General features: G+C 49.6%; 1 protein-coding gene across 5 annotated transcripts in view; it reads right to left on the bottom strand.

Annotated features, from left to right (window-relative positions):
* The window catches only part of ITGA9 (integrin subunit alpha 9), a 368,133-nt gene that overhangs the window by 164,586 nt on the left and 177,431 nt on the right, over positions 1–26,116 (bottom strand). For all 5 annotated transcript variants that reach the window (XR_007155622.1, XR_007155623.1, XM_047875114.1 and 2 more), the window contains exon 17: positions 15,212–15,288. Coding sequence is in view for 3 of the 5 variants with exons in the window: in XM_047875114.1 (XP_047731070.1) it covers positions 15,212–15,288 (77 nt within the window). In the remaining 2 variants the exon portion in view is untranslated. The remainder of the gene's footprint in view (positions 1–15,211; positions 15,289–26,116) is intronic.

Genomic DNA, 26,116 nt, shown 5'->3' with positions numbered 1-26,116 from the left:
GGGGGACGGTCCGTCCCCAGCGCCTCGGCCTGCTATCTGGCGGGCAGAGCAGGCCAACACGCGGTTGCAAGAGCTGTTACGCAGGGCCTGCTGGGCGGGTCTTCTCCAGCTTTAGGGGTGGAAGCGTGACCCAGCGATCTGTCGCTGGCAGATCGGCTCAGTTGATCCTCTCTGCCCTGCAAGTCTGGAAGGGACACAAGGCCTGGAGAAACCCCAGCCCACCCCTTCCAATACCTCCTGCTCACTTCCCTTCTGGAGCAACTGTTACGAGGGTCCATCTCAGGTGCCTGAGTCTCCACTGTGGCTCCAGCCCACTCAGGCCTCAGTCCTGCCCAATGTGGTATGGGTGAATGAACACACCCGTTCCCCGGGCTGGCCGCCGGTGGGTTAGAGCAAGGGCACCGTAGTAGTCATCCGTGACTGGCAACTGCTCTTAAGGGTAAACACGCTGATTCTCTAAAGGTTGTTAACTGTTCTGAATACTGCCCCTGCCCTAAACCAGTGCACATTAAAGTAAGACAAAAGGACACCACCCTTGCTAAATCTGAGGGGTATATATTCCGGAGCTAACCTAGTGCAATCACTTTGGAAAGAATGACCCGCGATCAATCCGAGAAGGTCTAGACGACAACAAACGTAAGTTTCTGAGCCCATTTCTGCAGGCGTGTGCTCTGTAAGGGACCTCCCTCAGCTTCCCAGCCTGGGGAGCCAGACGCTGATTCTGCCAAGGCCCAATACTGGTGGTCACGGCATTTTGCCCCAGAATGTCATTACGGTGTTCATGCCTCAGCCTCTGTTCACCTTTAGGGGCTGAGACCTGTCACAGCCAAGCCTACTGCTGCTTCTGAGGGTGATTCCGAAGCCCCCCTGAATTCGTTAACACAAGCGTTTGCATTCAAAGAGCCAGACCTGAGGCCTCTCCTCTGTGATACGGGCAACTCCTCTATATAGAAAATTAGCCATCTGACCAAACAGCATTCGCAACACCCCAACATTTCTATGGCTCCAAAGAAGAAAGCTGCTAAGCCCAGCCTTTACAGGTAAGATGCCAGGATAAATGCCCTCATCAGATTCTGTTCACGCTGAGTGTTAGACTCCATGTTTTCAGACTCTTGATCCCTCTCTCTCAGCCTGTAGTAAGTTGGAGAAGCCATTCTTTCCCCGAGATGGTCATTCTCATGTGACAGCACTCCGGATAAGGAAATCCGGAAGTACAGCAAGGGACTACAAAGGACTCAATCCTCATGCCATGTTCCAGCATCAGCTCTGAAATTCCTCTTTCCTACAGGGATAGGAAATCATTTTGTCTTGCTGGCTTACTTTAGTCAGTGACTGCCTATTACTTAGTTTTCCTGTAGATCTCATTGATAAGTTATTTAGAATTCAAATACCAATTTTCACTGCCGTGAAAAATCACTACAGTTTCCGGATTTATAAGGTTCTAGCTATGAAGGCAAATATTCAGGAATTTATTTTACCTAACCAAGAGCACCAAAAAAAAAAAAAAAAAAAAAAAAAAAGCTGCTTCTCTGGGTAAAAATATTTTTTGCAAAAAAATAAAAAAACAAAAAATCACCAAGAACTATCCAAAAAGTATATTGTATCCAAAAGGCACAATTCTAAATATGGCTAATAAATCAAATCTAACCTTGCATTACATTTTCATATACTCTAGAATGCTAGGAGTTGTTACCTCTGCCTGATTATTAGTCTTATCCTGTGGTGACCCCAGAGCTGGCCCCACAGAAACCCAGGCCTCCAGCCACCTCCTGTGGTTTACGGCCTCGTACCTGAACCACCTGCTCCAACCCGTTTGATGCTCCTCATGCCGGCTTGCTCAAGACCCTCTCATTTCACAGCCTATGACGCATTTTGCTTTAAAACTCAGCGCCACATCTGGGAGCAGCCTGCTGCTCAGATGTCCGTGCCCTACCCCTGCCACCACTCAGCCCCTCCTCCAGCTGTCCTGCCTTTGGTCCCCCTGGACACACACCACAGGCTCCAGCTGACTCCCTTGGCTGATGTGCTCACACGGCTTGTCCCAGACCCCTACCAGGGCCTGTCTGGACACATGTCTGCTTCCATACACACTTCAAAAATATATAAACGGCAACCGTCTACCTTCATTTCTCCTTTTGTTTTAAATCCGTAACTTTAAGTAGCTTTAACAGTCATATTGTTTATACTCTCAAGTGCTGCCTCAACCCGATAATGCTATCCTTAAAAAGAATGCACTGGATGGTTGGATGTAGGTTTTAAACTTCTCCAAAAATGGGTTATCACGCCATATAGTTTGAGACGTGCCTCACATCTCACCAGGCTTTATAAATCCCTTCTAATCATGCAAAACAGATCCATATGGTTATTAGCTCCAGAGAGAGATCATGAGGCACCTCGGGAAGGCACGTCAATTAAAGTTCACAGGGGGTCACCAAAATGATTCGTGGGACTGAGTTTCTGGTTTGAAAACCACTTATATGAAGCCAGAAACACCTCTGTCTCCCTCAAATGTACCCACCCGGGCCAGTTTTATGCTCATAAAGTGAGAAAAAAGCATATACTAACGTGATGTGAACCAAAATAGTGGTTTCCCTAGCAGCATTCAGATAATGAACATAAATACGCAGTATTTAAAACAAAAAAAATAGCATGCCTATATCCTCACTGACTTTGCTAGCATCAATGTGGCCCCAGATCTGGCTCATTTAAGAACTCAGGTAGCGGTAGAATCAGCGTTTGCTTTAATGGTCGTTCTTGCTCCAAGAAGGCAAACATGAGAAGCCAGAGGGTCCGCCCTCCCCGGCCCCATCTGTCTAACTGTGAAAAGAACTGCTAGTTCTCAGCTCACAGAGGAATTCAAATCCTCATCAGCCTTTACTTTAGTAGTTTCTGGAATCACTAAATCTTAGGACATCTGGAACAAATCAGGTCGACTCACTGTAACAACTGGATTAAGGACAAAGAATACTCGGGTGGGTGGGGGGAGGGCGCAAAGGAATTCCCCAAATCTGCAGGCTGCTCAGAGGTCTGATGTCATAAGACAGGATGGCGGGCAGCGAAGTGGGACCCGACCGGGCAATGGCACGGTGCCACCCTCTACCTCACATACGCCATTTCTTCAACCTGACCGCCACATACTCAGAATGTAAGAAGCTAATGCATATTTCACGGAAGCTGGCAGGCCAGATAACTCAAGAGAACCCAAGTCAGCAGGGCCACTGTGGTCCCTTGACAAGTAAGTCTGTCGTGGCTGTAATTTCTCCTTGCTTCGAGCCCAAGAAGCAAATGGGAGACATAAATGGTCACAGACAATAAAACGTGTTGACATTACAAGCCTCCCTGGATTCGGAACCGTTCTTCCTGTGAGGTGAGCAGCCATAGGAACAAGGAGAAAACATCTCTGCCCACCTGGGTCCTCTGCATCTCCCTGAAGCTAGAAACAAGAATACACATAGCAGATTCAGCACGTCCAACAACCACGAATGTGCCCCTCTGTCCACAATGTAGCTGCCACGTTCACCCCAAGCTCAGTTTCTCTGCTGTGGGCCTGAGGCACCAGTTTCCTTGAGCTCATCAAAGGTCTGACGGGACGTTACCTGTGCCTTTAATAACCCAAGAACAAGGAATGGATGTTTACGACAATAGCTTTCTGATGAAGTCCCCGTTGTGGGTATTACACTAAAAATCTCTCTACTCCAGTGGGCAAGGCAAAAATATTTGCTTCTCTAGTATGTATCTTTTCCTGTAATCAGGAAAAACTTCTGAACAGGGGTTTTTATGGCACCAGATGCTCTTGGTGGTCTACTGAAATGAATGGTCCCCTTATCAAAGTAATGTTTTAAAAATGCATAAAATGAAAAATCAGATTACAAAGAAACCAATCATACAAAAATATGATAATTATATTTTAAGATGTGTGGTTTAGCAATATGTGTTTTGTTTTGTTTTGTTTTAACAACATTAAGTAATAAGATTTGGCGGTGGGTCTAGTAACCACCGTAACTTTGAAGCAGGGGTGACGGTAAGTGATATTTTGAAATATCTTCGACATTGTAAGTTGATAGGAAAACATCAGTGATTTCTATGTGTGACAGTCACAGGTCCTGCTAGTATTCCTATGCTTTGGGGTCTATGTTCATAATCGAATAAAATGCTGCATTTCAGCTTGGAGCTAGTGAAAATAAAGATCTGATTGTTTTCCTCTTCAAGTTCACAGACCCCACGGACTCTATGCACAGGTCACTAAGGGGATGTGAACCCAGGCTAGAGCCTCTGTCCTGTGGGCAGGTGAGGGCGGGGAGGCTGGTTTAATGATGGGAAGGAGAGGCCACAATGATGGGGGAGTGAGGAGAGACAAGAACGACATTTTTGAAGGACGGACAATAAGATATTTGCAACTGCTGTGGATTTCTTTCACCTCAATTCCACTGTCCCTGGACTAACAATGAACCTGGGGAGGCTGGCGGGGAGGTCCACAAGTGAGAACCTTCTCCCTGGCTTAGAAGCTTAAATTGTTTGTGTTTTTCCACACTGGGCGGGGACAAAAGGAAACACTTTAAAAATTGTCTTTCAGTTTTCTTCTTGAAGAAACACAACTGTTTCCAGAAGTAATGGCATTCACGTCTTGTTCAAATTTCATTATCACAGGAAACATTCTAAAAAAGAGCCCAGTGCTCCCGGCAAGGAAGGCTGATTTATTCCATCTGAGTATCATGTGTTCCCTCATGTACTGAGGACTCTAACTGCTTTCCGTTTCTACCACTCAGGACATTTTGCAGTGAAAGCCATTTCTCACAGGGGTACCCCTCTCCTGTTATCGCTTGTGTCTGCACAGTCCTCCTTCTTTAAAAATTATTTTTTAAATGTTTATTTACTTTTGAGAGACACACACAGAGTGTGAGTGGAGGAGAGGCAGAGAGAGAGAGAGAGAGATACAGAATTTAAAGCAGGCTCCAGGCTCTGAGCCATCAGCACAGAGCCCGATGCGGGGCTTTGAACTCACACACTGCGAGATCATGACCTGAGCCAAAGTCGGACGATCAACTGACTGCGCCACCCAGGCGCCCCTGCATAACCCTCTTTAAAAAAAAAAAAAAACAGGGGCGCCTGGGTGGCGCAGTCGGTTAAGCGTCCGACTTCAGCCAGGTCACGATCTCGCGGTCCGTGAGTTCGAGCCCCGCGTCGGGCTCTGGGCTGATGGCTCAGAGCCTGGAGCCTGTTTCTGATTCTGTGTCTCCCTCTCTCTCTGCCCCTCCCCCGTTCATGCTCTGTCTCTCTCTGTCCCAAAAAATAAATAAACGTTGAAAAAAAAAATAAATAAAAATAAATAAAAATAAAAATAAAAAAAATAAACAAGTCCCAGGGACAAAGCAACCAGAAGTAATCCTAAAGACACAGAATCCCACTCACCCCCTGAAGTGACCTCCTACACGTCACTCCACAGGCCTGGTTTTTAAAAATCCCTAAAGCCTCTCCAATTCTGAGAGGGCAGGTGAAAAGTCCATTGGCAACTATTTCCCCCACTGATACCTGACAAATACATTAGATTTAGTTTCCTCCTGAAACTCACAGTCTTAAAGAAAGAGATCTAAGAATGGACAAATAAAACCTGAGGTCTGAGTGCTACAGCCTGTCAGGTGGGTTTCTCTGGAAGCAGTCTCTCCCGGGGATTCAGGCGGTTCTATCAAGGGATGCCCTGAGGGCCAAGGGGCCATGGAAGGAGGACAGACGGGGAAGGAGCTGAGCAGGACTATGGTCTTGGGCCGGGTCTACTAGCCTTGGCCTGGTTCACATGGGGCACAAGGTACAGCAGGGAATTAGCTGCACTTGCGATGGGGAGGCTGGCTGTTTTTACCCCAAATGAGCCCATCACTGGCTGAGAGCTGCCCCGGGGTGGGTATAACCTCCCAGGCAGGGCGACTGCTGTGAGAAAGGGCCATTCTCCAGACCAGAGGCGGGGCAGCTGGGAGCTCTTAGCAGCCAGCACTTATGGCAGCTGCACAGTAAAAGGGACCCGGGGGTGGCCCCAACAGCAGCCAGCCAGCCTCATCACGTTTGGGTCAAGATCACCCAGCATGGAGTCAGAGGAGCAGGATCACGGAATCCAGAAGTCCTTGACACAGCATCTCCCTTCGCAGGGCAAACGCAAGGATCCGCGACTTCCGGGCAGGACATGCGACGCCCAAGCTTGTCACCTTTGGCTCTGGGGGAGGAGCCAGTAGCCGCAGGGGACAAAGCAAAAGGATGGTCCCTCCTCAGCTGCAGTTGTCTGTGGTTCTTCCTCTGTGGAGAGCAGCAAGGCCAATTTCTGATTTGCCAGGGGCCACATCAGATGGCTCAGAACAAACTGGGGAAAGATGCTACCAAGGGTGTGTGTACCAAGGCAACAAGAAAAGTATGTGCGGGGGGCGGGGGGGGACATTTACCTGTGGCAAGAGACCACAGACCCAGTCGCAGGACACACTGCAAAAGTCCTAGCACAGAAATAGCAGGTGGCTCCCTGTCTGCTCTTGGCTTGAGAAGCAAAGGATCTAGCTGCCACCTTCTCTTCGCTGCTCCTTTTCGTGGCTTAAATATCCACGGAGAAGGAAAGTAACAGCCATATCACTTGGACCCTGTGGGAAAGATGCTTCCACATAAAACCTCCGACGGTTGGCTGTATTTGAAAGCCAAGGAAAATGCTACCAAATAAAATTTTATTAGGTACACCTGTGACGTAGACCCAGCCTCCCCAGGTCGCTCAGGAGGGAGGTGGGCTATGTGCAAGCCCTTTCCCAGCAGCGTCTGTGGTTGCCATGGTCACCCACAAGCCTGCCTTCAGCAGGATCCGTAAGCTCCTTTCTGGATTCCCCAACCTCTCAGCATCCAGATGGAAAATCCCCATGTGTGCTCAGCTGGGGGAGGGCTGTCCCTGAAATCTAGTGTTTGTTGGGATAGATTTCTGCTGCTCTTGGGCTGGGGGGGGGGGGGGGAGGGGAGTAGGTTGTGCTGAACACGAAGTGACCTCCCCTCCATGTTTTCAATCTGCCTAACAAGGGAACATGGTCAGTTCCTCAGGCGGTGACCCTGAGTTCACCTTCTCAAAGAATCAGTGACCCACTGTCCGCAACCTCACGCTGAGGCCGGCAGGCCGTTTAGGAAACTACAAATCAGGTCCTCCCTGAGATAGGAAGGAAGTTCCTCAAGTCATTTCCACTTGGTTAGCGTTTGTGACACAGTGGGCGTGAAAGCGAGGCTGCCACTGCCATTTAACTTTCTTTTTGACCTCAGGTAAGTGACTCAAATTCCTACCGGCTTCCTGTTCTACACCCGAAACCCTATGGTTCCAAGTACGTCCATGAAAGCCACCAACCACGAAGGACCTGTGAGCTGGGCTTGTTTCTGCCCTGCCTGAGTCACTTTAATGGGGAGGGCATCTCAGAGCCACAGGGTGATCCTCTGTGCTCATCCCCAGACTGGGCTGGAGTCAGGGCTCCAAAGAAACACTTAGTCCAGTTCCACTCAGGTCCCTCCCAGGATGATGGAGGGGCCAGAGGTCTTATCCTCTGCCACTCGGATGTGCCATGGACACACCCTTACCTGTCTTTCCTGTTGTCCTCAGGAAAATGGGAACATAGCTCCTATCCTTGTGCCTGGCTCTTGGGTTTGCTCTAAAACCAAATGCTCTTCAACATATGGGCAATACTTGCTTCTGTTTGCAAGAGAAGAGACAAAGGAATAGAATACAGACAAACGCAATAGGAAAGAAAGTTACCATAGTAATGGAGAAATGTTGGGCATTTGGCAAAACATGGAAAGAAAGCATTCTCAGGAAGTTGAAGGGAAGGAGCCTGGGGGGTCAAAGGTGGTATAACACATCCTGCTAGAAATTCCAGAATAAACTCATTAACTGAGATTCTTTGAGAAAGTGGGTGTAGCAGACATAAGCCACGCACCTACCGCCCCCCTCAGACTGTTCCAAATGCCCTTGCTGCCTTCCAGCTGCCAGTGTTTGCATCTTTGTATCCAAGGGTCTTTTTCTAGAGCCGGACAAGGCTGCTGCCTGCCACAGGTTGGGAGTGCCGGGGAATTAACTGTCCCTACCCTCCCAACCCGAGAGCAGCCCTCAACCAATGACTGTGAGTCAAACACCCCAGTCCCTTCACTCCTCTGCTGCAATGACTGTGGGGTGAGCGTTCTCCACCTTTCCTCCGCATGTCCTTGCAGGATGAAGCTACTATCCACAGTGGTAGCCGGGTATGACGAACTGACTGATGGCCTCTATTCATATCCTTTGTCATGTGACATTGCAGCCCCTCCCATCAGGAAGTCAAGTTTATGTCCCCATCCCTCAAATCCCGTTGGCCCTTTGGCTTCGCTTTGGCCTACAGAATGTGGCCACGAAACTAGACCTCACGAGTCTTTGTGCGTCGCTGTTCTAGATTTCAGACCCCGCCACGCAGTAAGAATAAGCCTGGGCTAGCCTGCTAGAGGATGAGAAACCTTGTGGAGGCCAATGGCGGAACCCCAGTCAACAATAAGCCAACTGCAAGCAGAGGCAACTAGCCAATCTAACCTTGGCTGCAGATCCATGAGGGAGCCCAGGAGACCCCCAGGCCCAAACGGCTGAGCCCAGCCTAAAGAGCCGACCCACAGAATCAGGAGATAAATAAATGGCAGTTGTTCCAAGGCATGAAGTTTTGGCACTGTTTGTTACACAGCAGTAAGTAACTGGTACATTGGTGTTGCACTGTGATACGGTGAATCTTCCCTATTTGTTTCCACCAAGCCCGGCATATCCACAGCGAGGGCTCTATTATTATTTGTCACATGAATGAATATACTAGCACTGTGTCACCTCCTGTCAGGTGAGTAGAAGCTATCTACCCTGGATCGATACTGCACCTTTCAGTCTCCCTTCCAGTGTGCGAATGTCTCTTTGCTTGCCTGACTCTGCTGATTACCTTCCCAGGGGCCTAAATCCTACCCTCTGCTTAGGTAACTCCCACCAAAGGACCACCCACATGTCCATTCAGCCTTGCTGTGTTCCTGAAATGTGGGAGACACGCCTGCTGCCCTCCATTAGGGAACCCGCATCAGAGCAAAAGCAAACTCATTCTGAGAGAGGGCAGTAAAGATGAGCAGTCCTTTGACTCATTCAGAAACTCCTCTTCATTGGAGCATTTCATTTTTCTTTCAAGAATACACCCTTGAAAAAAAAAAACCATCCCTGTTTCCAGAGACTCCAGCAACAGCCATTGCAAAAGCCAGCTGCTCCCAATTAACAAACTTCTTTTGCATCCCCCCACCTCCCCCAGATCTGGGACAGACGGCGAAGAGAAAAGAAACAGTAAATCACATGGTTGACATTCGGGCAAAGGGCACACGTTTTCCGTGTTTCTGACCAGCCTCCAAGCATCTTCTTTCATAAAATAACAACAACAACAACGATGATGATGTTATGATGATAATGACTGAGGAAACTGCTCACGTGACAGCCACAAGCTCATGGTCAAATCCGAGGCCTGCCAAGGAGAGGAAAATCCAACCTATGTGGATTAAGGATGGGTGACTCAATGCAGAGACCACCACTGACCCAGCAGGACGGGCAGTGGACCTCTCCAGGGAGAAGAGCTGTTGAACGGAGCTCCACATGTCCGACAGCACATGAGGAAGCATGAGCGGGGAACAGATGGAAGCCATCTTGAAAATGGCTTCTTTAACCCCTCCACCTCCTTTCTGAATGGAACTTCTCCCACAGATGACTCTCTCCCCAAGGTCCCCAGCCATGGTACTTCTGGTCCAGAGCCAGTGGTATCAGACCCAAACAGCAAACGGTAGACATTCCCAGCCTCAATGACTTGAGCCAGTAACCTAGCTTTCCTGAGCATCTGTATCCTCCCCACTAAAAAAGAGTGTAATAGTATTTATTTACTTCTCAGTGTCATGGAGAGGACTAAATGAAACAATAATGCTAACTCTCATTTACTCAGTGCTTATTATATGCCACGCACTTCTGGAAGTACTTAAATATGTTTTAAGTCATTAAACACTTAAAATCACTTGCTAAGGCATTGCTATTATTTCTCCCATTTCATAGATGAGGGCACAGGTGCAGAGACGTTAAGCAACTTGCTCAAGGCTGCACAGCTGGTAAGACACTACGGTGTGCTTAATGTATACCAAATACTCTCTAGAGGATCTGGTGCACGGCAGGTGTTCCAGAAACAGGGGTCTCTTCCCCTTTATCAAACAAGACTTTACTTCTATTACCTGCCGTGCCATGGATGATTCTGGCCACTTTGCTACTTTTGAGAAGAATAATTTGTTTCAAGTTCTAAACAGCTCTCTGCCTGCAGCGATCCTCCTCTTGAAGCCTGATTTTTCATGGATGCAGTGGTCTCCCCGCCAAGGATTCTGGGAAATGCTCCTGACCCCCCCACCCCCACTGTGGTAATAGCATTGCTAAGGCTACAAACATTGGACCATTAAATGTGGCCACTAGATGGTTCTTCTAACTTCGTAAATATTTTACTGTGTCTCTTCAGTTCCCTTAAGAGTTCTTTCACTATTCCAGTTGGCAAGCCAGAAGGCACTGAAATGTTCCACTGGTCTCCTATGGGATGCATCTAGATAGACAGATAGATCAACTGCCATAGTCTATATTTCTTTTTCTTTATCTTAATCACACGTGATATAGTCTTAGGTACTGTAAGTATTCAGACAGACAAAACAAAACAGTTGCATCATTTTACAAACGGAGTTTTCAGTTCTGTTTAATAGAAACAATCTAAACAGCTTCATCCCTATTCCAGGACATTTTGGAAATGGCATGTTTTGGAAATAGGCTCAAGACCATTAAAGACTGTGAACTCTAATTAAAGAGTTTGACTGCTTTAAGAGACAACAGGCCTGCCAGGATTCATGCTCTCCGGAGAGAAAAATAAAAACATCATGAGTCCCCGTCACAGATAGCATTTCCTGGCTTGATCCCCGGCCACTCTGGGGGACCCAATCATTCCCAGATGTCTTTCCCTCCATCCTCTCCAGACAAAGCCTCCTCAGTCTGGTGGGTACTTGGCTGCTTCCAGCCACAACACCTTGTCTGCACCCTCCGCCCAGTCATTGGAAGGATCTTTCTCGGTTACCACTTGGCTTCAACTTCTCAGTACAGTGGGTCACAGCGAACACGAGAGCCAGGCTCTAGAGACGCTATGAAATGCAAAAATCATGTCCAAGTTGCCCTTTTGAAATAGTTGGGGAGACACCATGGTCTGTGCCAGGGACTAAGAACTGAGATGGATGGCTGACTCAAAACCCAAGCTTTTGCTGAGTGGAAGAGAGGACAAAATGACCCATCCCACGTCAGTCTCTCTCAGTCTTGCCTCATCTCTCACTGTGTTCTCCCGACCCCCTCCTTCACTCCAGACACCTGCAGATCTCATGGGAATCAGCCCTCCACACTGCCATGCCTCTGCTCACATTTTCCCTCTGCCCAGGATGCCCGCATCTTCCTCCTCACTCCCTTCGTTCCTCCCCTTGGAAGCTGTTCTCTGGTCCTACAATGACCCACCTGCCTCTCTTCGAGCACTGACCAGGTGGTGCCACCATCACCCAGCTGTCCTCTCCAACCCACACTGTGCAAGTCAGGAGAGCAGGGCACACACACTGTTCATTTCTGCAGCTTGGAGCCCAGTTCTTGACTTGAACAATGAAGGGGTGTGCAACCCACCTGGGGCAGAAATGATAACCAGAGCAGCTGGTTTCTGATTCTGGCAACTAAGCCTTTGTCAACCAAATTCAGACCTTGGCTTCCACCATCAGTTTATGGACTGTGCCTTCTCTCACTTTGTGCCTGGCTCTACATGGAGGTCCAGGGAAATGCAATGTAATTGGAACTACCATTTGGTTTTGTATCTTTCCCTATCCAATTACCAATTAATGTTTCTCTGATGACTCTTTTGGGGACAGCTATGGGCCCAAGATACAATGAAGGTTTAATGGGGGATCCAGACAAAAGGCTATTTTGAGAGACCAGGGGGCCTCCCGGGAAACAACTCATCCTAAGGAGAGGCTTAGACCTTTCATCCAAGGACACTGCTTCTGAGATTCAGAAAATCTCCCCACCCAGTCTAGGTCACACATCTGAGTTGAGGATGACAGAATTATAAGAAAGAGACTCAGAATCTGAAGCAGGCTCCAGGCCCTGAGCTGTCAGCACAGACCCTGATGCGGGGCTCAAAGCCACAAGCCTCAAGATCACGACTTAAGCTGAAGTCGGACGCTTAACCGACTGAGCCACCCAGGAGAGCTGCCTTCTTCTTTATGTGGTGGTACAGCAGATTGTCTCATGGGTCCCAATTTACCCCTCCCTATACTTATGCCCTTTGCTGTGTGACTTTGCAGTTCCTCTCACTAAAGGGGCACAGAATATGTTCCTTTCCCCTGACTTTGGGGTTGACCATATGACTTGTTGTGACCAACAGAATAAGGCTAAAGTGAGAGTACACCAGGTCTGAGCCTAGGCCTTAGGGTTACTGCATGTTTCTGCTTGCCCTCTGAAGTGTCACCTTGCCACGAGAAGAATATGCCCAGGGTGGCCGACTGGCTCCAGCAGGACAATGAAAGACACATGGAGTGGATCTAAAGTGGATCACCCGAGCCTAGCAGAGATCAACCTGCCCTCTGTTCACCCCCACATGCACGGGCGAGTCAGTCAAGATCCAGCTGAATCTGACCCTCCACCTACCTGAAGATCCATGAGAATAAATGATTGCTGTTTTAAGCCCTTGAGTTTGGAGACACTTGGTTACGCAGCATTCTCCTGTGGCTGTAGCTAGCTGATACACAGGGGGGCTGGGTCCTGGCCATCATACCCGTCATTCTCAAATGATCAATTAATGGGCTCACAGAGCAGAACTCATTCTGATCAACACCCCTGAGGGGCCAGGGAGGGGCAGTGGAGGCAGTTTTAAGCACAAGGTGTCTTATTGACCCTAAGCTTTGGGTTTTTATCTTAATACATGAAAAGTATAATTGAACAGAGATAGACTTGCCCATATCCATTAATGGGCAGCGAGAACATCAGGACTTCTGTAACCTAATATTTAACCTTGGAGCAAGTGAGATTTTCCCACCGCTCAGGGTTTTCTGATCCAAAACAAATTTCCAACATTTACAGTCTGCCTCAAGACAAAACAAATTCATAGATTTTTGTTTCATGATACTTTTTCCCTAAAACACTTTTTGGAAGACCTATTTAAACTAAGAGTAATGGCCTGATAATTTATGAACTTGCTGTAGAACTGGTTTCTCTTTCCAGAAAATTCTTCTTAATGTTAAAAAATTCCAGTATCCATTTCATTCATTTGAAGTAATCTTCTAAGCTTGGCAAAACACATGCCATTTTAATGCACTATTCTTATCCTAAGTAAAAGTAATGTGAATTAACATTTAAGTGGTTTAGGGGAGTATTGTTGGGGGAGGGGAGGGTGTTACATCATCTTCTGCCCAATAAATGCAAACAAAAGAATCTTACTGTTACTTTCCTTTGATGACTAATAGATTATTTATCAACATAAGTAAGCATTCCATTGCCGTCACTGATAGACGAGGCACTGTTGGACTGAGGTTCAAGAGGGGATATTTCTTACATTTCACCCAAACGTAACTTTCATGGTTACAAATACGGGACAGAGGCACCTGGGTGGCTCAGTTAGTTAAGCGACTTCTGATTTTGGCTCAGGTCATGATCTCAGCCTGGTGAGATCAAGCCCCACGTTGGGCTGCACACTGGGTATGGAATCTGCTTGGGATTCTCTCTCTCCCTTTCTCTCTCTGTCCCTCCCTCACTCTTTCTTTCTCTGTCAAAAACAAAAACAAAACCCAGGGACACCTGGGTGGCTTGGTCGGTTGAGCATCTGACATTGGCTCAGGTCATGATCTCATGGTTCGTGGATTTGGGCCCCACCTTGGGCTCTGTGCTGACAGCTCAGAGCCTGGAGCCTGCTTCAGATTCTCTGTCTCCTCTCTCTGCAACTCTCCTGCTTGTGCTGTCTCTCTCTCTTTCTCTCTCTCTCTTTCTCTCTCAAAACTGAATAAACATTAAAGAAAATTAAAACAAAACCAAACCCAAAAAACAAAAAAACAAGGGATATAGTATGACATTTTAGAGAATAACTATCACAAGTGATGACTCTTTGTGAGAAATGGTAACAGACACCTGGAGAGACTTTCTGGCCCCCAGGCTAAAACAATCTTTCAGAAGAAACTGTCCCAAAAAGACACCATTCTCTGAAATGTGGCCAGATGACTCAGGACCAGCACCTTTGTTGTACAAGAAATCTAAAATAAAAGGTTGGCAAAGAGGAAACAGAAGGCCTCTGTGTGGTCTACCCTTGCCTGGGGACCCACATATGGTGGGAAGAAAGCCTGAAACAATACGGACTGTTTACTTGAGTCAGGACAGCCTGCCCCTCTCCTTCACCCCCTTCCTCCATAGAACCTTTACCTGTTGTTAAAGCAAATGCCACTGTTAAGTGCCAGGTGGCGGGAGTGGGGGGGGGAGTTTTTTTTTTTTTTAAAGAATCTTTATGTAACAGTAAGTTGAATTACAGGAACTGTCCCAATTAAATACTGGCAGTTTCTTCTGGTTCAACCTCACACAACGAGTCAACAAAAAATAGCTCCTCCTTGGGGCGCCTGGGTGGCTCAGTCGGTTAAGCGTCCGACTTCGGCTCAGGTCGTGATCTCGCGGTTCATGAGTTCAAGCCCCGCTTCGGGCTTTGTGCTGACCGCTCAGAGCCTGGAGCCTGTTTCAGATTCTGTGTCTCCCTCTGTCTCTCTCTGCCCCTCCCCCGTTCATGCTCTGTCTCTCTCTGTCTCAAAAATAAATCAACGTTAAAAAAAAATTTTTTTAATAAAAATAAAAAAATAAAAAAATAGCTCCTCCCTTCCCCCCATGTCACACAGATCCAGGAATGAGAAACATGGGCTACATTGGGAGGTATGTGGAATTGTAAAGAAAACAAAAAGCGAATCATCCCATCCGTATGACAGCTATTGTGAAAATGCTCGCAGAACATACACTCTTTTAAGCTGTAAGACGCCCTTGTCACCCACCAACTCTAGTGACCCTCTTTGGTGGGGAAATGGGCACATTCCGGCTTTGGGCCTGGAGGCAAGACGCTCTGGAAGCTCTCAGAGTGAGGTCGTGGGAGGAGCCCCAAGTTACCTGGAGAGCAACAGCTGACCCCGAAGCTGCAGGTCTGTGGCACAGTCCTCTGAACGGCAGTTCCTTTCAAAGACGGTCTGGGGGGAGATAGAACAGGAAGGACAGGATTTAACGGCAAAGGAGTACACACCAGCCAACCACGTCCTGCTAGATGGGCGGGAACTCTTCCCGGGGAACCGGCACCCACGCCCTCCCCCTCCCTGCCCACGAAGCCAGGCTCCAAGAAAGCCCAGTGGGCGGTGGCCTTGACTGGGGAGCGCGTTCCTTATCTGATTCACTTCTCAGTGTGCTGAGATGCTTCTTCGGGTGGTTGCCTCAACACGGGTACATGGCAGGTGTCCTTTCCACCTGTGAGAAGATCTTTAAACGCTCTCAGATGTGAGTTTGTAAGAGTCCGGTCGTGTAAAGAATTCTTCGACGACAGCGGGGTCATTGTCTTCTGTCCGCTGTCTTGGGGAGTGGGGAGGCAGAAAATCTCTACTTGACGTGGGTTCCGCCTGAGCGATGGGATTTTATCATCTTAGTTTCAAAGAGAAAAGTCAAAGGCAATGATGCCATTAGGCTGAGGGCAGCACACCGGGGCGGAAGGGACCCTTTCCCGTGTCTCGGGGGTGGGGAGGCAGCCTCTAACCCACAGTGGGCCTCCACGGCCAAAGCCCCACCCAGTGCTGGGGCCTAACGCTCGGTGTGTCCAGAGGGCCTGCGCTGTGTTCGGGGCCGGGCCTACCCGTGGGGGTTGGCAGGGGAATCGGGAGCGGCACTTCAGGAGGAGTTACGGCTTTCCCCTACGGCCCACAAGCAGGCTTGCCGATGTCTCCCTCAGACTGCTCTCCAGCTCTGGTACGTGTCTCATCTACGGACAGCAGGTTCCCTGTGTTCCGGACTGACAGACGCTGCTCACTATTGTTAAGCGGCTTTGATCACTGTTGGATTTTGGAGAGAAGAGCCTGTTGTCATTTTTTAGTTGTAAATCGTTCACTGTTAAACCTCTCCTCTGTCACTGCTCGTGTCTGGGTTTTTCCCCACCACAGAAAACGGTTCCCGGTGATTTGCTCCCCTCCCACAGGGTACGTCCAGGCGGCTCTCGGAACGCCAGTGCGCACTCCGGTGAACTTGCTGGCCAGCGGAAAGTCTAGACCTACCAGACAGAGTAATTCTGCCCTATGGAAATTCATACTCCTGTGTCAAACTTCCAGAAGAATAAAGCGCCCCAGCCAACATTCCCTGCCTTGATTGTGGCGGGGGAGAAACTCACGGAAGGCTTGGGCAAAAAAGGAAATTCCCGTGTTCTTTTGGACACTACTGGGGGCAGGGAGAGAGCCAGACTTCCAGGAGACTTCAATAGAAGACTGTTGAACAGAAGCGCTTTGTTTCCCATCTCAAGCAAGGAGAGAACAGGACGAAGAGGATGTGGGCCACGTGGATGTCTCAGGCGAGAGAAGCGGGCTCTCCAAGGGCAGGAATGAGGGAAAAGCACCAAACAAACGTGGCTTTACCATCAAGCTAACGAAACCGAAGCCTCAGGGTCTCTCGCTGTCAAGCCCGGACAGAGGCCTTTTACCTAACGTTTTCTTTCATAACTTCACATTTTTCTTCAAGAGGACTTTCCTCCCAATTGAATAAGCTTCAGGCCAGCTCTGCCCCTGCTGACAGGCTCCTCCTCTGCACGAGTCCGTCCAGTGTCACGGGGTCCCCAGTTCCTCCACCTGGTTCACCCGCCGTGTGTCCTCCCATCCCGCCAGGAGCAAGTCAATACCACGTCTCTGAGCCCCTTCCCCAGGAGCTCAGGCTCCCGCCGTCAGCTCTGGCAACGCTGGGCACTTTCTCCTGCTACTGGTCATCTCAGTCGTAACTCGTTGATTGGAACACTACATGTTTCCTGTTTATCTCCCCTGCTAAAATTATGCTCCATGAAGACGGGGACTCTATTGGTCTTGTTCACCTCTGTGCCAGTCCCTAGAGCCTGGCAGATTGAAGTCGCTTCGTGCCACACGGAGGACCACACGGTGCTCTGAGAGATGGGGTGACCCCTGAAATGGGGAGCCTAAAGGTGGATGCCCCGATCTGGGTCAATGCTATTATACTTTCTGCTCTCTATTTCCTGTCACTGAAACTGGCTGGAGTCTTCCAGTGCTGCTAAATTTCCATCCAATAAAGACAAGAACTGAGTCTTCCATAAATAGATAGATATGCATACACACGCAGGGGTATGTATACTTACATACACACATACACGTATACACACACGTTATGCAATCGCTTACACTCACCCGCTAAAATTAAGGACAACCTATACTGAGAAGATAAAGTACCAGCTTAGACATTAGCCAGGACTCAATTTCCACAGTCATAAAAGGAAAATAAGCCAAGGCTTTAGGCAAAGACCCTCCCAAGCTGGGGATGCACTTGTCTTAGAGGTAGAGCAGTAAAGACCGAGGGATCAAACACCTGCCTCACGCAGCAGGGAGGCTGAAGTGGAATCTCAGATTCAACTCTGGACCTGGATTTGTCTCTCTGGGCAAACAACCATTTTGTTTCCTGAGGAACTGAAAAGCATGTCCCGGGACAGAACAGGGGCAGACTGAAGCCTTAGAATGCCAACTGGCAACACTGAGTTTCCAGAAGCAAGTAAAAACTACTTCTCCTTTACTAAGTACAAAGCGTACAGGTTCCCTGTGAAGCCAATGGGCCAAACTCCCAATTTCCCTCTCAGGAACGACCCCAGCGCCAACCAGGGCCTCCGAAGAAATTCCTCTGCCCACTTTTCCCCCCATCTCCCTAGTCTTCCGGGCAAACACAAGCTTGCTGTTCGAATCGGACAAATCCCCCGCCGGCTTGGATGCAGTCTCTCCCGCCTCCCTCCAGCCTCCACCTACAGGTTGGCAAAGCTGGGCCAATGTCTCTACCTGGAAGAACCTTTCTGGAAAATACAATCAGATCTGAGGAGCCATCGTCTCTCATTTCTCTCGGGTTAAAGGAGGCAAATCCTTTCTCTCAGGAGAAAGCTGTTTCCTGCCTCAGACTCTGGTGACTTGTAGACTAGACATCCAGTGGCCTCTTCAGCCCCAAGGACTAGATTTCCTTGTTGGCTCCTTCCTCACCCTGGTCTCTCAGGAGAACAGTTTTCTTTTTCAAATCCTTTATCCAGCTTCTCCCCAAATCCTTACTCTGCTTCGTTTCGAACAGGGTTGGCAGACTTTTTCTGTAAAGGCCATCTAGTAACTACTTTTGGCCTTGTGAGCCACCTGGTCTCTGTCGCACCTAGTGGCATGAAAGCAGCCATATGCAATATGTAAAGAAACAGGCGTGGCCGTGTCTCAATAAAACTTTATTTATAAAAGCAGGCAGCAGACCAGAGTTGGCCTGCAGGCTATAGTTCGTGGCCTCCTATTCTAGAATATTTATTTGGCTATTGGTTTCCTCATTCCCTTCGGGCCAGAAAAAAAAAAAAAATACAATGAACCCGGCTGAAGTTACATTTCTCTCTGAGCCAGAGTACAGAGGCTGGAGCTGGGAGTGCTTTCTTCCCAATGCCGTGGCCACCGAGGCCAAGGCAGCCCTGGATGTGTGACTCGGGGCTGGCAGCTCAACGGCTGTCCTGGCCAAGGCCGACTTCAGACAGGACATTGGTCTAGATGCTCCAGCCTTGGGGTGCCCATTTCTCCTACTCAAATCTGCACTGGAAAAAAATCTTCCCTTCTGATGTAATAGGAAGCAGGATTCTTTGCCTGTTCCAGCTGTCGTGTTCACAGGAGAGTCAATTTCTTGGACTTGGGTGATATTTGCTTTAAGATATATAAATATAATCATTGACACAGATACATACTGTTTACAGGGTTGCTGTGGCAACCACATCCATGCTGAGGCCTGAGAAAACTGGGACAACTGGACTGGGTGGGAATACATGCTTGTGAGATCCCACCCCAAGGGGACCAAACAAGAAGACCATTTTTAAGCTAATGTGAGCGAGGCATTTCCTGATGGGCAACGTGGCTTTGCAAAGGGTCTCTGCCTGGATGATAGGAGGAACATTTCGGAACTTCTCTTCCTCCCACAGTTTTACAGAAGCTCCCGGAGGCCCTGGCCACATGTGAATCATGTCTGCAACCCGCGGCACCTGGTACCGTGTTAAAAAACCGGGAGTGCAAAAGGTTTCTCTTCCCGATTCCGTTTCAGCGGGCTCTTTTTCCAGAATCCAGCACTGTCTTTAATGTGACACACTGTAAGGGCTCTGGGTAGTCCCAGAGATTTCTCTGTTCAGCCCTGTGCCCGGATGAAGAAGGGAGATGTCTCACTGCCTGGTATTTACAATCAGGTCACACAGACAGAGTTGCTTTCTAAAAAGATAGCACGTCCAAAGGACCAAGTGAACGACAAAGACGTCATAAAATTAAAGTGGAGGAACTCCTTCTAGCTCAGGGTCTGTACTGACTGTCCTTTTAGATTTTAAAATCGCAGGACAACAAATACTCTATTGGTTTTCCTCGAAACACAGACACAGACACAGAGCGAGTTTTGCTTTACGCAAAACCTGGAGGTGGCTGAGTTCTGTCTGAGGGCATCCTTTGGTTTGCTCCATGGCCCCGTACCTCGCAGAACAGTCCCCTCTGCCTCAAGACAGCCTTTCCACGATCCAGGTCAACCCCTGTGAACAACGGAGTGGAGAGCTGAGCTGGCCCACCTGGGACTGCAAATGGGATCTGGACTCACCTGGATTCCAGGACTGCCTGGGGCTGGGTGGTCTTTTACAGGCCACATTTCACATCCCCTTACAACCTCCGACTTTTTTTTTTTTTTTTAACATGAGTCACTAAAGGCTGTCCTTGACCAAATTCAGGGTTGTTTTTTTTTTTAATTTTTATTTATTTCCCGGGGGGGGGGTGGCGGACGGAGAACAAGGGGACAGAGGATCCGAACAGGCTCTGAGTTGACAGCAGCAAGCCCGACTCGGGGCTCGAACTCATGAACCGTGAGAGTACGACTCAAGCCGAAATCAAGAGTCGGACGCTCAACCGACTGAGCCACCCAGGCGCCCCAACCTCTGACTTTTAGTATCAGCCATAAACTTGCTTCTAGGGACCTTCTGCCTCCCAGGACCAGAAATGCTCTCACCCTTGATGTTTACCCAGGAATCTTTTGTGTTCTAGGCTTCACTTATTATTTTTTAAAACGGTTCCTACTAATCAGTCACCAGAGGCAGAAAACAGAGCCGGCAATAAAGGTGCTCGTGCCGTCAGAGCAAAGGAAGGCTATGCTAGCCGTTATTTCTCAAAGCTGCGGAGCCAGACGCAGGCAGGCAGCGGGGGGTGCGAAGGATACCCTCAAACTAGACAGGCTGCTAGTAAGACCGATCCCCACGCGCTCACGAGAGCCTCACCTCGGTGGGGCCCCAGGTGGGACTCTGAGCAAATGCCTGGCCTCTGACTTCCTCAAACACCGTAGGAGAGAACAAGGGAGGGGTGGACGTTTCCTCCTCTGCCAGAGACCGTCCACTGGACACGCGCCCTCGTTCGTTTATATACACTCCGCAGGCTTGCGGGCGAGGCTTTACGTTAGGCAGAATGGAAGAAAGAAAACCCGACAGGCCTGAAGATTTGGGGAAAAAAAACCCCACTGTTTTCCCCTACAAAGAGTTTGGGAGGGTCAGGAGAGGCTCCTTCCATGAGTTGCAAAGAGGAAGTGCCAAGGAAGAAATTTTGCAGATGGAACAGGTCACTCCTGGGGACAACCCAGCCTTTGAGAGACGGGAGTCCCCTCTCCTCTGCTTTCGGGGTTGACCCTGGAGGAGAAGCCAGAGACACAGGGAGGTAGCCAGGCTTCCGCGGTCGGTGGGGGCTGAACTACCTGTCTGCCTCACACACACTTGAAGTAGATGGCTTTCACACGTGTTTCACTACGGTGCCCTTTCTGAAAAGATTGCCCAGAAGCTGTGCCAAGCAGCTGATGCTTGCAAAAGCGGGGCTGATCTGGTTGGAAGAGGGATGGGGTGGAAACTTCTTCCTTTAACCGCCCCCCCTTCTCCTCCTCCGCTGGGCCAAACTGCTCCCCTGAATCCAGGTGCCTAATCTGCCCCCCGAGATTGGATGGTCCCTGACACCTGTCTGGCTCCGATGTCTGCGGTGACATGCCCTCTCTCTTCCACCCTCCGAACCACCCAGCTTTCCACCGTTCTGCAGAGACTTCATACATGATAACGAAAATAAACCTCAGAGCTGGCATTTCGACGCGTCTGGGCACCTCACCTGGGAAAGTATTACCTCACGTCCAGGCTGAACAAACAGTGAGTTCTCACAGGCATGGGCTCTGTTTCCACACACACAGGCGCTGAGGGGTCTAGGGTGAGGGGTGGGGGGACAGATGGTGACGATTTCCAGTACAATGGAGGCCCAAAGTCTACGGCTTCAGCAGAATTAAAAATTAACGTGGGAGTAAAGCAGCTCACTTTTCACTTGAAAGGTGACAAAGTGAGTTATTCTCAACACAGGCGATGCCTCTTCTTTTACTGGGTGTATTTCCTCCATCTTGTTTCTTGGGAAGGACATCCACACGTGCACGAACGTACTATGGTTGTTAGGTGAATCTCCCTACAGCACACGCCATGTTCTCCTGCCTGACCGGAATCCCCAGAGAGGTCAGAAAGCGCGTTTTCCAAAGTGACACAGCTTTGCTCCACGTGTCAGTGAAGAAACTCTGATAGGATGTCCAACCTCCGCGGGATGACCCGGCCTTGCGTTCTTTCAGAGGCTGTCCACCGAGATACGTTTGCTGAGCGCCCACTGATCCAGGCCCTGTGCTAGGTACTAGGGATCAGCAGACGATGAGGTAAAATAGACCCCTGCCCTCTTGAGCCTCCACTCAAGTGAGGGAGACAGAAAAGCAATTAGACAAAGTAGTAATAAATTGGGACAGGTTTCATAGAGGAATCAAATAGTTAGGTCAGGGCATACAGGTAGTTGGAGAACGGTTCTCTGAGGAGGTGACAGGTAAGCGGAGACCTGAAGCGTGAAGAACGGGCTGTGAGAAAGACATAGTAAGAGCTTTCTAGAAGTGGTATCGGCATGTGCAAAGGGCCTGAAGCAGCAAAGGGGTTGGAGAGTCTGGGGGTGGTTGGCGTGTGATGTGGAGCTAGCATTGCATGACACTGGAGAGGCCAGGGCCCCACTGTGCAGGGTCTGTGGACCTTAATATGGGTCCGGATGACGTTCTTCTTCTTCCTTTTAATGTTCATTTATTCTTGAGAAAGAGAGAGAATGAGAACAAGCGTAAGTGGGGGAGGGGCAGAGAGACAAGGAGACGCAGAATCCGAAGCGGGCTCCAGGCTCCGAGCTGTCCGCACAGGGCCCGACGCGGGGCTCGACCTCACGGACCGCGAGATCGTGACCTGGGCTGAAGTTGGATGCTTAACTGACCGAGCCACCCAGGTGCCCCTGAGTCTTCTAAGGGCAGAGGAGAGTTGGAGGGCAGGGAGTGGTAGGCCTTATGCAGAGAATGACCTGGTCCAGGTGAGAAATGGTGGTGGCCTGGACTAGATTAGTGGCAGCAGAGTTGGAGGACAGAGGCTCGTGCTGGGAGAGCCAGCTCTCAGGTTCCGGCTGGATAGGTCATCCCCATACCATCCCCTCTAAGGCAAGGGCATCTCTGGGCCTGACAGCCAAGGACCAGTCATGAAGACCACAAGAGGTCCACGTGAAGAAGCAGCCAGAGCCCTTAGACGGTGCCACTGCGTCTCACCCAGGGAAACTACTCACAGACTAGCTGCAACTGGACACAGCCCAAGCAGAGAGGAAGGGGAGGGGAGGGGAGGGGAGGGGAGGGAGCAGAGTCTGATAATGCCTTACCATTTCAATGCTTCTCGCCTGTGATTACACAGAACCCCACAGGGAGGCAGAGCAGATGACACCCCAAGTGACAGGTGCTAAACAGGGCTCTCAGGAGGTAAGTGACTTGCCCTGGGAGAATACTCTGCTTGGGCCTGGGCCCCTGATCTCACTCCAGAGACTGCGCCCCTTCCCCAGGGAAGCCAGGGGAAGAAAGAAGGCCTGGGGTTCTCTGGGGTGTAGGACACGTTCATTCTCCACCGCTGCAGATATGAATTAGCTCAACTTAAAACAAGACAGACTTCGTATCTCACAGCTCTGTAGGGCTCGGCCGGTTTCTCCGCTGTGGGTTTCACGGGGCCAAAATCCAGGTGTCGCCTGGCTGGGCCCTTATCTGGAGGTTCTGGGGGACAAGCTGCTCCCGGGCTTCCTCGGGTCGTTGGCAGAATTCAGTTCCCTGGGGCCGTAAGACTGAGGTCCTGCTTTCCTTGCTGACCCTAACCGGGGGCCTCTCGTGGCCCCTGCAGGTTCCCCACATTCCTTTTCAAACCGCCCCTCCATCTTCAAAACCAACCGTGGCCTGTCACGTCCTTCTCATGCTTCACATCTGACTCCTTCTCTTCCATCTCCCTGACCTCCTTCCTCTGCCTCCAGCTGGAGAAAGATGGGGCCCCGCTGGATAACCCAGGAGCGCCCACAACCTTAATTACACCTGCAAAGTCCCCTCTGCCGTGTAGTTTATCGTAGTCACAGGTTCCAGGAATAAGGGTGTAGACATCTCCGGGGCCATTCTGTCTACACAGTGGGCAACCTGGAAGTCCAGCCGCAGCCAGGTCTTTGGGGGCCTCCTGAGGAAGCATGAGTGCCATCATAGTTTTTAAAGCTTTACTCTGTGCAGAGGGTTTGAAGACAGGGTCTCTGTCATAGCCACTGGTATAGCCACCTGAAGGGGAAAGATACCCAGCACACAGGCCAACTAGGGCCTTGCAGGATCCTTTCATTTAGTGCCATACTGTTTCAGCAGGTGAGACCAACTGGGAGCCATTAGTGAGAAAACTCTCTGGGTCTATCACACCGAACTTCCGACAACCCACCTGCAAAGCCTTCCCGGGGCTACCGTGAGAGCTCCCAGGTGCTCCCCCGAACCCAGGCCAACCAGTCTCCCCGAGGCACGCCTCTGATCTCCCTGCACTCAGAAAGATGTAATGGTCTCCTGTCCCCTGCAGAATCAAGTCCAGCTCCACGGCCAGTGAACAAGGAGCCCCCGTCTTCACAGCTCGTCCTCCGTCCCTGACACTAGACGTTCAACCATGTGGAAGACCGTCAGCATCCATCAGTCCCTCCTTCTCGGTTAGTCTGTCAAACCCCTCCAGCTCTGAGTGTCCAAATCCTACTTCTTCCTTAAGGCTCCAGCCAATTCTCCTTTTCCCCACAGAACACGGTCTCCTCAGCTGGAAATAGTCTCTGGAATGAAACACTCACGCACACTCATCTGAATCTCATTGTCTGCTCTGTACAAGTTATTCCTGTCCTGTAAGTCCACTGAAGGTAGCAATGTCTTATCATTTTTTAAGTTTTGTTTTATTTATTTTGAGAGAGACAGAGGGGGGTGGGGGGGAGGGAGAGAGAGAGAGAGAGAGGGAGAGAGAATGAGTGGGGGAGGGACAGAGAGAATTCCAAGCAGGCTTCATGCTGTCAGTGCAGAGCCCAATGTGGGGCTCGATCCCATGAACATGAGATCATGACCTGATCCAAAATCCAGTTAGATGCTTAACTAACTGAGCCACCCAGGCACCCCAGCAATCTTCTATCTTTTTATCAAGGTCTTACATGAAATAGACATTCAAATGACTGAATTGCTCTTGGATTTATAGTCCTTTTAAATATGCTTCTGGTTAAGGGATAAAACAAGTTGTTTTTTTAAATTTTGTTTTAAATGTTTATTTATTTTTGAGAGAGAGAGAGAGAGAGAGAGACAGAGCATGAGCGAGGGAGGGGCAGAGAGAGAGGGAGACACAGAATGGGAAGCAGGCTCCAGGCCCCGAGCTGTCAGCACAGAGCCCGACGTGGGGCTCGAACTCACAGACCTTGAGATCGTGACCTGAGCCAAAGTTGGATGCTCAACCGACTGAGCCACCCAGGCGCCCCAAGTTGTGTTTTGGTATTCTTGTTGCTTGCTTTTGTATTGAGTATCCCCTGACGAGAAGTAGGTCTCTGCTTTCCTTAAATGTTTAAGGAAAGTGTATGCTCAACAGGCTGAATGTCCTACCGAGGCCTGCAGAGGTCCCAGAATCCCAGTCAGTTCTTGGCACTGGTGGCAACTTCACTCGTCACCCCACAGCCTGGCCCTTATCCCACAGCCCAGACTCTTCCAACACTGTTCTTCACCCAGCAGAGGGGAGGCTCTGTCCCACTCACTGCAAAACACTGCAGATCCATCAGAAAGCCTGAACTGCACATGCTTCATCACTGTCTCCAGGTTCTACACGTCTGTGCGGTTACCACCTGAATGAGACCGTCCGTGAGGGCAGGCCCTGACTCCAAAGAATCACTAGGGTTCAGTTCACGCTGCTGCACAATCCTGTGTACCTACATGGGCTCGGTGCCTTTTAGTTAAAGAGACTGCAGTATTTAAGCCCTAATGTTCTCTGGCAACATGACTTAAAGAGCTCCCATGAGATTATTCCTCCCTATGGAGAGGCCAGATGCTCTTTGTGGAACTGTCATATACGCATACGTGGGCTGAAACACAGCTCTGTCCGCTGGAGCGGGCCTAGCTCTCAGAATCTCCGCCACCGCCACCCCCCCCCCCCCCCCGCAAACCGAGCCAACATCTGGAAGACACATGGAGGATGATCATTCAATTAGTCCCCCTCCCACCTAATCAGGGAAAGGAGAAAAAGCAAGGATCACTCTCCCAGAATATTTCTCAGACTCCTGCACAATCTCTCCAAGCTAAGAACAATATTTTTCTTTCATTTTCATTTCAATCGAAGAATCACATGGTTCAGAAAAAATAATGATCCCCCTGCCACACACCTCCCTGGACCAAGTCCTGCTGTCCAGGGGCAACCACATGTTGCCACAC

Source organism: Prionailurus viverrinus, chromosome C2 (genome assembly GCF_022837055.1).
Source record: "Prionailurus viverrinus isolate Anna chromosome C2, UM_Priviv_1.0, whole genome shotgun sequence".
Classification (NCBI taxonomy): Eukaryota; Metazoa; Chordata; class Mammalia; order Carnivora; family Felidae; genus Prionailurus; species Prionailurus viverrinus.
The sequence above is the reverse complement of the archived record's forward strand: the minus strand, read 5'-3'. Positions and strand labels throughout refer to the sequence as shown.